This window comes from Tympanuchus pallidicinctus, unplaced genomic scaffold (genome assembly GCF_026119805.1).
Source record: "Tympanuchus pallidicinctus isolate F22 unplaced genomic scaffold, pur_lepc_1.0 scaffold3, whole genome shotgun sequence".
NCBI lineage: Eukaryota > Metazoa > Chordata > Aves > Galliformes > Phasianidae > Tympanuchus > Tympanuchus pallidicinctus.
In genome coordinates, this window is record NW_026294747.1 from 95,983,689 (window position 1) to 95,995,519 (window position 11,831).

An 11,831-nucleotide genomic window follows, 5' to 3' on the forward strand; every position below is an offset into this window, starting at 1 on the left:
TTTACTTTGAATTCCTAATTTATTTCTTATACCTCCTCCTCCTCACAATTTGCTCTTGACTCTGAAAGCACCAGATTACATCAATGTTTATCATCATAATTCATTTACAGAATAACTTGCAACAGATTTCCCAGTTACAGAAAAGCACAACAGTTAATTGTTGCCAAAAATGAGAACTCCTTCCTTTCTTCTCCCCTCTCTTGTTTCTTCAGGTAGTGGAACCAAAACCAGTCTAATAACAAACCATCTCAAGTAGTAAACAGAATCTCCTTCCTTCCCATTTTTCATCCATTAGAAGCAAGGCATTGTCTGCTGGACCATTTTCCTGAGCAAGTTTGCAGGAGAACCAGACAAGTACTGATGCAGGGTAAAGAGCAGAATGATAAGAATGGGATGATAAGAGAAAAAAGAAAATATGCTTTTCAGCGGGTATCATTTGATTGTTTGGCTGCAATACGAAACTGCTTTCTTAGAATTATACAGCTTCCTCCTCCTATTAAATAACTAGACTAAATGAAAGAATAATTATTGCTATTTTAGAATTTGTTATGTCCAATGTAAACTAGATTTTAAGGAAAACTAAAGGATTTTTCCATAAAATCTGAGAAGTGAAATAGAGCACTTTTTTTTTTTTTTTTTTTTTTTTTGGGGGGGGGGGGGTACGACTCACTATAATTACTTCTGACCAGTAAACTATGTGTATTGTTCTAAATATGACTGCATTTCTACTAAGTTACTACAGCAACAGCTGTTTTATTTGGCACAGGTACATTCAGATCCTGATCTTTAATACTTACTTCTTAAAAAGCAAGTGTCTAACATCTTCCAAAGTCTAAGGACAATTTAACTAAATTTCACTTGTTTTTTCTGGGAGGGATATGAAATTTTCCCACAGACAAGCTCTATTTCAATACTGAATTTTGACAGTGTCCGCATAGGATCTAAAAACGTTAAATCTACAAATGCTTTGCTAACATACTGATCTTTTAAGAATCTGTTTTTTGAAGTAAGCTTCAGAGTCAAGGAGGGAAAAAACACTGGCCCTGACTCTCAAGGAAGAAAAAGTTTAACATGAAATATTTATTTCTAGACAAGACTGTGTTCCTACAGATTCTTTGAATTGCCGTGCTTAAAACCAATGAATGAAATAACTGTACCTTCTACTGTAAAGCAGCACACTGAAATCCCTTCAAACTTCAAGGAAAAAAAAAGCACTGAGGTGCTTCTTCACCTCGGTCTTCACTGGTGGCAGGATTCTAGTCTTTTTCATGTCCCTGAACCCTGCATCCCCAAACCTCTATGTGGGGACCAAGGAGGTAAATCCCTCCCCAGTGTAAGGGCAGAGCAAGTCCAAGAGTGCCTCCTTAGACTGAATGAATACAAGCCTATGGGGCCAGATGGCGTGCATCCCAGGGTCCTGAAGGAGCTGGCTGAGGTGGTTGCCGAGCCGCTCTCCATCATATTTGAGAAGTCGTGGCTGTCAGGTGAGGTCCCGGATGACTGGAGGAAGGGTCACATCACTCCCATATACAAGAAGGGGAGCAGGGAGGACCCGGGGAACTACAGGCCGGTGAGTCTCACCTCCTTGCCTGGGAAGATGATGGAACAGATCCTCCTGGACAACATGCTTGATCACATAAAGAATGAGCATGTGATCCGAGACAGCCAGCAAGGCTTCACCAAAGGAAGGTCATGCCTGACTAATCTTGTGGCCTTCTATGATGGAGTGACGGCATTGGTGGACGAAGGGAAGGCGACCGATGTCATTTACCTGGACCTGAGCAAGGCCTTTGACATGGTCTCCCACCACATCCTCATCTCCAAATTGGAGGGAAGTGGATTTGATGGGTGGACGATGCGATGGATAAGCAATTGGTTGAAAGGCCGCAGACAGAGGGTGGTGGTCAATGGCTCTATGTCCAGGTGGAGGCCGGTAACAAGTGGTTTCCCCCAAGGGTCTGTCTTGGGACCGGTGCTCTTTAACATCTTTATTAATGACATCGATGAGGGAATTGAGTGCACCCTCAGCAAGTTTGCTGACGACACCAAGCTGAGTGGTGCGGTTGATACGGTGGAAGGAAGGGATGCCATTCAGAGGGACCTCGACAGGCTGGAGGGCTGGGCTCGGGTGAACCTCATGAGGTTCAACACGGCAAAGTGCAAGGTTTTGCATTTGGGCCGGAAGAACCCCAGGCACCCGTACAGGCTGGGAGGAGTGGTCCTTGAGAGCAGCTCGGCAGAGAAGGACCTCGGGGTCCTGATGGACGAGAGACTGAACATGAGCCAGCAGTGCGCTCTGGCAGCTCGAAAGGCAAATGGGATCCTGGGCTCCATCAGGAGAGGGGTGGTCAGCAGGGACAGGGAGGTGATTGTCCCTCTCTACTCGGCTCTTGTGAGGCCCCACCTGGAGTACTGTGTCCAGGTGTGGAGCCCTCAGTACAAGAAAGACATTGAGATTTTGGAAAGGGTCCAGAGGAGGGTGACTAAGATGATCAGGGGGCTGGAGCACTTCCCCTATGAGGACAGGCTGAGGGAGTTGGGCTTGTTCAGCCTGGAGAAGAGAAGGCTGCGGGGTGACCTCATGGCAGCCTATCAATACCTGAAGGGAACCTACACCTACACCTACACAAAAGGGCTGACAACAGCAGGACTAGGGGAAATGGATCCAAGTTGAAGGAGGGAAGATTTAGGTTGGATGTTAGGGGGAAGTTCTTTACAAGGAGAGTAGTTAGGCCCTGGAACGGGCTGCCCAGGGAGGTTGTGGATGCCCCGTCCTTGGACGTGTTCAAGGCCAGGTTGGACGGGGTCCTGGGCAACCTGATCTGAATGTGTACGTTTGGTGGCCCTGCTAGGCAGGGGGGTTGGAACTACATGATCCTTGAGGTCCCTTCCAACCCGGGTGATTCTGTGATTTAACTTTGGTAAGTTAACTACAGTTCACTCATAAACCAATTTGGGAAGTTGCACGAACCACTCATGCAAGCTTGACCCTGCATGCTCACTAAAATCTTGATTGCTGACATCAGCAAGGCTCCACTAGTTTAATTCAGTGTGGAGAAGGCCCATTCCATCAGGAGGGACTATGTCCTTATTATTTAGCACATGCTGGCTTAATGCAAGTAGAGAGAGAGCTATTTTTTTTCAGTACTGCTGCTTCCCAGAAAAGACCTGTACAGTGGATGGTTCAGAAACCTGTTTGGTCCACTGTTTCATCAGCTAATTTAAACATATTTCCACCACTAGCCAAGAAATGAAAAAGAGGTACTGAGAAAAGAACTTTCTTGGCACCTTTATAACTTCTTTATAACTCAGCCTTTCCTATATATTTGCCCTTTTTAATGCTTTACCACATCAGTTTAGCTGTACACCCCAAATCATAAGACAAAACATCAGGAAAACAAACGTATGCACAAAGCTATGGCAAACTCCTAACAAGCCTCATGTCTCAAGACTTCCTCTAATGAACTTCCTCTCTCTGAACACTGCTCAGTACCACCAACTAGTGCAGCAAGACACACCTAATTGCTTTGTGGAACTGAATCACTATCAAGCTCATTCTAAATTTCTCATCTGTACTTGTGTTGCACACGGTTCCACTGAGACAGAGCTCTCACCTAGATGCCCTTGTGCTGCAGGGCTTGAGTAAGCCCAACTAACACCAAATTTGAAGGCTTTTGCCTGTCAGCTTATTGTGAAGTAATGGAATCACTGGTACAAATCACCAGTCTGAGTGCTTCGAGAAATATTCCAAGACTCTACAGCTGCCTTCCAGCATCTCCAGTGAAGCTCAGACTTCCAGTTTCTCACAAATGACGATCCTCTGTTCAGGAGCTGACTCTGGTTTATAACTGCTCCTACAGAACCATTACATATCAAGTTAGCATGTTGCAAGAGCTTGATATTTTTTCTACTTTATCTTGGATTCTTTTGACTTACAGGCAAACAACTTTTCCAGTGTTATCTTACATCTCCTGTGATTCTGTCATGACAAAAAACAGTGTTTGTTGCTGTCTCTGAAGATTCCCTCGCAGAGAAAGTTGTCGTGACTTTCTGGCACCTCACTAAGGCAGACATTTGTGCAGTTTTACATACATCTGTTCTTCTCACAACTGTTCAGTGTCTTAGATAAGGAATGCGATGCCTCAGCGTAGCCATGCCCTCTCTTTCTCAATTTTCATAAACCTTTCAAACACCTTCTAACTGAGGCAGCCTTTACACTAGCTGTGCTAACACTCTTTTTCTTGCTTGCTTAAAAAGAAAGTCAATTACTTAGAAGTGCACTCTAACAAATACCCAGATTTATCACTTTCACAAAATACAAAAATTAAAAGTAGTGCCTTAATTCGCTCTCAGTGGTGAAGTGTATTTATATGAAAATTGGAGTTAAGACACAAACAGAATTTTAAAATAGCTTTATTAAATGAAACCAGATGAATCGATAGCACAGAAAAACTTTAATAACATGCTTCAGAAGGTAACTGTAATTTTAGGAGGACTCGTTCCACAGGAGTAAAAGCATCTGTGATCACATTGAAGCTTTAAAACCAGTAGATCTGATCCTCAGGTAAGAGGGATTCACACAACATAAAGAGCAAGTCTATCACTTCCGAGCAATTACTGTGTTATATTTATAAGAACACTTTCATCAGTTGCTTGATTTTAAATTATATTTTAAATGTTAGTTTTTCTTTTTAGAAGTTCATTTTACATACCTTGACCTAAAATTCACTTCATTTAAATTTGGGATACGAGCACTAAAATAGATTCTTCCAAAATACTTCAGTTTCCCTACACGTATTAAGAGGACACTGAAAAGTCTCCAAACACACAATTTTCATCAGAGGATCCTTCAAACGTTTAACCATGTTTACAGGTATATATTTTTGCTCAATGAGCTCCTGCAAATTCTCAAAACCCACGTGGAACAGAACAACATTGCCTTTGTGGATAACATTGCAACAGATTTAATATTTTAAATTATCCAATGAGAAAAATTGAGTTTTCTGTACCATTCTGCATTTCCAAGTTCTCTCTATATAATCCACATCAGTTTTGGCAGTATTGTTTTTTTTTTTGTTTTGTTTTGTTTTGTTTTTTGTTGCCGTTCCTTTGTTTTTGTTACCTTCCTAAAGCCTATGACAGAAATCTTAGGACAGAAAGTGCTATTACTGTACAGCCTTACACTTCACTAAATCAAGTGACTGCTGCTCCTAGCAGTGGCACTCTTGTCTCCAGACAGTGCGATTGAAGTGACAGGGGATTCCCCGGTCCCTCCATACCAACAGCATCAGTAAGTTCAATGCTAAAAAAAAAAACACTTCTATGAACAGAATCTCTCATATCCATCAGTTATGTGATTCCCATTTACATATTTAAGTTAATAGAAAAATAAATGTGTATTTGAAGATAGCTTTAGCATGTGGTCACACAGTTTACATGAGGTGAAAATCTATTTCTGGAAAATTAAAACTGTTTTTTGCAAATCTAATCTGCCTACCTTAGAATACTTTTATAGTCTGTTATTTAAAAGGTGAATTTATCCATCCTATTTAATACAACATTGTTAGCTTGGAAATTTCACGAAGTACACATAATCTAGACAGACAGAGCATGAGCATGGGGCACATGTTTGCATGTACACCTTCTCCCACCAAAGTAATCCCCGTGCATCTAACCATTTTCCCCTCGAAAATATACACACCACTAACAGCTATTCACTTACTACAGTTCGGAGTATTTGTTATCAAATGAAGTGACTGAACAGAGATAAGGTCCCTTCAACAGAAGATCGGTGCTGTTCTGTTGTTTGTTCATTTTTGTTTGCTGGAGTCTACTGCCCTATCCTATTGCATACATATTCTCTTCGGTTATAGAATTACACCAAAATTTATTTTCAATGTCACTCTGAAACTGCTGAGAAGTGCAAATAGCTGAACTTAGATTATTTAAAAACCTGCTATCTTTTCATTTTGCATTATACAGTTCAGGTATTTACTCAAACCAAGTGCAAACCAGTTTAAAGCAAACTGGTGTATGTATCGTTTCCATTCCACTCTATTCAAAGAGCATGCAGATCTGCAATATAGACTTCTCTGGAAAAACAAAATTCACATTAATGCTCAGTACATACTTGTTTCAAGCTAGTGTTTCCTGAAAATGAAAACTACACCTTCACAATGGACTGCTAAATGGAAGTGGTATGTTTGAAGTCTCCAACTACTTTCAGGAGTTTCACTTATCTTTTATGAGGTTCATGTAGCTCTTGGAGTTGAGGAGAAAGCCTTGAAAACATTCCCACAAATAACTATTTAGCTTGTTTAGAACCACTTCAATAGCTTTGTGTGCACTGCCACTGTATCAGAGCAACACCTCATAGGTGTGCATTTGTACCTGAGGTGATTTCACTTTCACTATACAGGACATATTCTAAAAAGTACTGTTATTGTACCATTATGACAGCTCCCTTTCATCTGCTCCTAAACACACAGAAAGGTTGAAGATCACAGAATCACAGAATGTCGAAAGATCATCTAGTCCAAACCCTGCTGGAGCAGGAACACCAGATCAGGTCACCCAGGAACACATCCAGGCAGGTTTTGAATGTCTCCAGAGGAGTCCCCACAACCTCCCTCAGCAGCCTCTTCCAGTGGTTGTTACCCTTATCGTGAAGAAGTTTTCTTCATATTTATGTGGAGCCTCCTATGTTCCAGCTTGCACCTATTGCCCCTTGTCTTAGCATTGAATGCCACTGAGAAGAGCCTGGCTCCATCCTCCTGACACTCACCCTTTACATATTTATAAACATTAATAACAATGTCTTACTTAAAGCACGCTTTTCTAGCACTAAAAAATGCCATTATGTTTTACCAACAGCAATTTCTCTATTTACAAATCCATGCATTTGTAACTAACTTACAACACATTTCTGAGTCACCTTTGGAAATCATCCACAAAAAATAATTACTACAAATCTGCTGGTGAAAACTCCACCTTTTACCAACTATTGCAGAGTTACTATAACAGTGAAGAGCTGCAAGTTGACTCCAACAAGTTAGCAGGAAGACAAAAGAAAAAGCTCCTCAAAAACCAGCTAGTACAATTCATAAGTCTGAGGTTACACAGAGGTTATTTTCAGTTCTTTAATGATAGACCATTTTCCTAACAAACACATGGAATGGATACATTGTCCTGTGTCCCTATAACTCCTCCTTGTTCTTGCTTACCAGCCCACCAGTGCTAGTAACATTTCTCAAAGCACTGTTACTATGCTAAGGTTAGCTACTAGGTAGCTATAAACTGATGTGGATGACTTGCTGTGTTTCCATGAATACCTAATTCATCTTGCTTCTGCAAGTATGTAACACCTGGCACTTGCAGGAGCTTCCTAGCATGAAGTTCACTCCAAGGTAAATTCTGTAACTTAAAGAACACCCTCTTTCCTAAATGCGTATAATTATTACCTAAGGAGTAGAAGATAAGAACACGAATACTGTTTAAACCACAACTAAAGCTGAAATCATACAGACAACTCTTTTAAAGATGTGAGAATCAGATTACCCATATGAGACTTGCAACTTTGAAACATAAACACGTCAATTCTTAAACATGCTTCCCCTCTTTAGAACTAGATTTATTTCTGGTACAGTTCAACTGTTTATCTCACCTGGTCTTAAAAAGAAATCACTAACAATAGAAACATATTACTCAGAAAACAAACGTCCCAGTGCTTTCACCACAGTAACAAGAAGTATAAAAGACATAGGGCAAGCAGATTAAAATTAGAATGTTGAAACTGTCCCAAACTGTCCCTAACTCCGTACACTTCAGCCTCAATGCCAGCATATCATATCTATTCATGAACTGGCACCTGCCTCATTTTCTCCCTGCACACTAAGCTAATTGCTGCCCCATTCAACTCTAGTGCCACAACAACATTGCTCTTCTGTACTCCAGCATCCTGCAGATGACAGCGAGCAGGTCTGCCTTCAGGAATTGATTCAGGGGCCCTATCTTCAGCACTTAAAATGCGCATGAGAGAAAGGAAAAGTCCTACTGTTTTCTGAATGGTCAATACAGGGTTTTAACTGAAATCTAATTATTTCTCCGCCACTACTCTGATACAACAAAAGCACTTCAGTCTTTACTGCCTTTACAGAAGGAAAAGTGATCACTTCCAGTTGTAGGAAACTGTTGACTCGCCATACTTTCATCCCCATTACATTTAGGAACATGTTTCATTAAAAATGCCTACTCGGTGATTTTCACACTTCATTCTGCAGTCTTCTATGAGCTGTGAAACTTTCAATTACTTGGTCCAATCTGTACCATAAAAATCTTAATTCTGAAGAGCTATACAAGGCGGCAGTTGATAAAGATCGCACAGTATTACAGAATGGAAAGTAGAATAACTTCAGCCTCTTTACTTAGGCTGTTCCCATATCTAAACTGCCTAATTTCAAGTGACACACCCAGAAACTCGTACATTTTTATGTACCTTTTCAAACCACCAGCTTTTATAATGAAAAAGAATTAGCGTTAAACGCAATAATTAGAGCCACAGAAGCAGTCCACCATCAGAATACATGGGATGTCTTTTATCTCAGTAATGCTGTCCATGTTCTTTTCCAACAGCTCAAAGATACAGGAAAACACAACAGAAAAACTAGTTTGTTATTATCTCCTCAAACAAGAAGGTTTAAAGCTCCTAACTCAGCAAAGAATACATGCCTGATTAAAGATGCAGGCACCTCACCATCTATCAAGATGGACCATCTTTTTAAACATTAAACAAGGCACGCTAGTTTGAACTCCACGCTAACAGGGAAGTTACTGACTGGACGAATAAGACCCCTTCAGGTCATCTTTGCTCCTCCTTCCCAAAGTCTTCCCAAAAGCGGAGAGCATCCTCGCTTACTACAAAAACCCACCTCCTAAGCCCTGTTATTGAGTCGTAACTTTCGGAAGACGACAAAGTTCAACTTCAAGAGCGATCTGCAAGCACACGGCTCCAGGCCCCTGTCGTAACTCATCTCCGTAACTCAGATGGCTTTCACCATCCCAGGCGATCGGGAAAGCTTTGGTGCCCACAAAGGCATCGTTCCGCTCCGGGCTGAGCGCTGCCCCAGGCCCGGGCTGCTTCTCCCCCTGCCGCCCCGCCCCGCCCGGCTCCCTTTCACCCGCCGGTTCCTTCCCCGTTTAAACGCCAGCCCCGCTTTCCGCACACACAGACAGGGGACGCAAAAAGACAAAAACAAACCCACAAACGCCGGCGCCAAAGCGCCGACCCCACAACTCACCACCCAGGTCAGTCCCCCGCTGCCACCGCCGCCGCCTCCTCCTCCTCCTCCGGACTTTGCCATTTTCCGCCCGGTTCTCCTCGGCCGAGCCGATGGCGCACGGAGGCAGCCTCGAGGGCCGGCCCCGACCCCGCGCCTCCCCGCGCGCCCTTCGCGCTTCGCCGCGGCCCCTCAGCGCCTCCCGCCGCGGCCCGCTTCTACTTCATGCCGGGAGCGCGGCCCGGGCAGAGCAAAATAACGAGGGAGCGGGCAGCGCGGCGGAGCGGGGCCCACACAAAGCGCCCGTCCGCCACCCGCGCTCCCGCCGGAGGCCGGCAGGCGGCGGGGCAGGCCCGGCCGGGGCCCGCGGTTCCGCTAGTTTAAAGGGACGGCCGCTCCGCCGCCGCCCGCTTCGCCCCGGGCGAGGCCCCGCAGCCACAAAGGCCCCGGAGCGCGGACCGAGAGCGAAATCGCCCCGCTCCCCTCCCCCGCCTTCGCTCCCGCGCGCACCCGCCGGCGCGTGCCCGCGCGCTCCCCGCACGCGCGCACGCGCACACCACCCGCCCGGCCCCTCCTTCCGGCCCCTCCTTCCCTTCCTTTTTCCGCCCCGTCCCGCCGCGGTCGCCACTTCTCCAACTCCTCCCCTCCCCGTGCCGCCGGCGCCGGACTCCGCGCTCAGACAATGAGTGCGCGGCCGCAGGCCCGCAGCGCCGCCGCGGCCTCTCGACGCCGCCGGCCCGCTCCGAGTCCCCGCGGCCGCCTGCCAATCACGCGTGGGAGGTGGGGCGGCCGCTGGGCCGCCGGCCAATGGGAAAGGCGAGAGGGAGCAGCCGTGGCCGCGTAAGACGTCACAGCGGGTGGCAACGGGGAGAAAGGCGGGCCGCCGCCAGAGGGCGCTGCCGCGCCGCGGGGGAGGGGCGGTGTAGCGGCTGCGGTGGGGCGGGAGGCCGGGAGGCTGGGATCAAGCCGCGCCTCGGCGGTCGAACGGCCCCGGGCAGAACGGTGACGGCTGGCGGCGCGCAGTCGCGCGCTTTCCCCGTTTCCTAAGGTACGTGCTGCCGCGTGCCTGTGGAGAACCGGCTTCGCTTCGAACAGGTGCTGGGAAGGGAAGGGGTGGGCGAGCGCCTCCTCCCTCCCCGGCCACTTCGATGCTCCGGGCGCTGCCCATCCATGCAGGTGTTTGTCCTGTCCTGCCCTGGGCCGCGGTCAGCAGTCCGAGGCGTTCACCTTCTGCAACTTTAACTTTCCTGTTACCGTGGTCGCTTTTGCTGTGTCAACCTCTTCTTCTGTCCATTGTTACACTGCCTTACCCTAGGTCACACAATCTCATTCTCACATATTTGCCATTTTTGAAAAACAACAACAGCGACAACAACATCCTTCGATGAAATGTAACAGCTACTCCCTACACATGAATGGTCCTAAAATGCGCGTTATTTTAGGTGTGAGCATAAGAATTGTTTGCAGTTGAAGATGCTTTCACTTTCCACCAAAAGTAAAATTAAATACTGTGGTCATAGATGTTTATAATCACAGGGTGGCTTGGGTTGTAAAGGACCTCAAAGACCATCTCGTTCCTACCCCCTGCCGTTGGCATCCACCAGCTTAGGCTGCCCAGGGCACCATCCAGCCTGGCCCTGAGCACCTTCAGGGATGGGGCACCACAGCTTCTCTGCTGTGCCAGGGCCTCGCCGCCCTCTGAGTGAAAAATTTCCCTCCAAGATCTAATTTGACAAGCTTAAAAAATGTCTCAAAGCAAAAATCACAAAAGGAGGGATTCATAGTGAGACTGCATCCAAGTTAGTAGACAAGCTGATGTCTGAAAAAAATAAAATCAAATAGTAAAAATTCAAAGGTTTTCCTTTCACAACATGTTTTTCTGAAGTAGCAAAAAGATTGGAAACCATGCAGCTCCCTTTGAGGAGGCAGCTGTAATGTTCGAATATACCTCAAGGGAAGGATGAGAAGAACTTCTAGTAAATCTTGTTTATTTAGCATAATTTTACTCTCAGTGTCTAAGACTGTTAAACTAATATCTAAATGCTGCACAGGAGTTACAGAAAATAATAGCACGTACCTAGAAGGGGCATTAAAATGATGTACTCCTGCCCAGTTTTATGGTAGCTGCACGAACTTGAGAGTTGTAGGCTGCAGCTTCTTCTACTTTTGGCAAGATAAGAACAAACGTTTGTTTGGGTTTTTTTGCAGTACAAAAAACTGGCATTTGCAGGGCTCTGCCCAGTGCTTCAGAGTCCTGGGCTTGCTGATAAGAATTATTTTTTTGCTAACTCTCACATTTGTATGTAGGGTCAGGTAAAATGACTTAAGTATGATCAACAAGGGCAGCTACAAGTGAATATCAGAGGAACCAGAGAAAACATCTGTTCCAAGATTTCTGCATTGGTGGAGAGCCATTAGCACATAGAGCAGAAATAGTACATGAAGGCTTGTGGCTTGTTCTGTGTTCTCATTAGCTTCAGCTTTTTAGTAAATAGGCTGTTCTTAGCCTGGCAAATGGTTTTTTTGTTTGTTTTTTGCACTCATTTATCTTGAGCC

General features: G+C 45.1%; 1 protein-coding gene across 4 annotated transcripts in view; it reads right to left on the bottom strand.

Moving 5' to 3' along the window:
- TOP2B (DNA topoisomerase II beta) overlaps positions 1-9,572 on the bottom strand; it is a 57,309-nt gene extending 47,737 nt beyond the window's left edge. For 2 of the 4 annotated variants that reach the window (XM_052692215.1, XM_052692213.1), the window contains exon 1: positions 9,297-9,572. In XM_052692215.1, the coding sequence (XP_052548175.1) occupies positions 9,297-9,359 (63 nt within the window). In that variant the 5' untranslated portion in view covers positions 9,360-9,572. The remainder of the gene's footprint in view (positions 1-9,296) is intronic. The other 2 variants (XM_052692217.1, XM_052692216.1) reach the window with 2 other exon arrangements.
- Between the last annotated feature and the right edge of the window lie 2,259 nt (positions 9,573-11,831).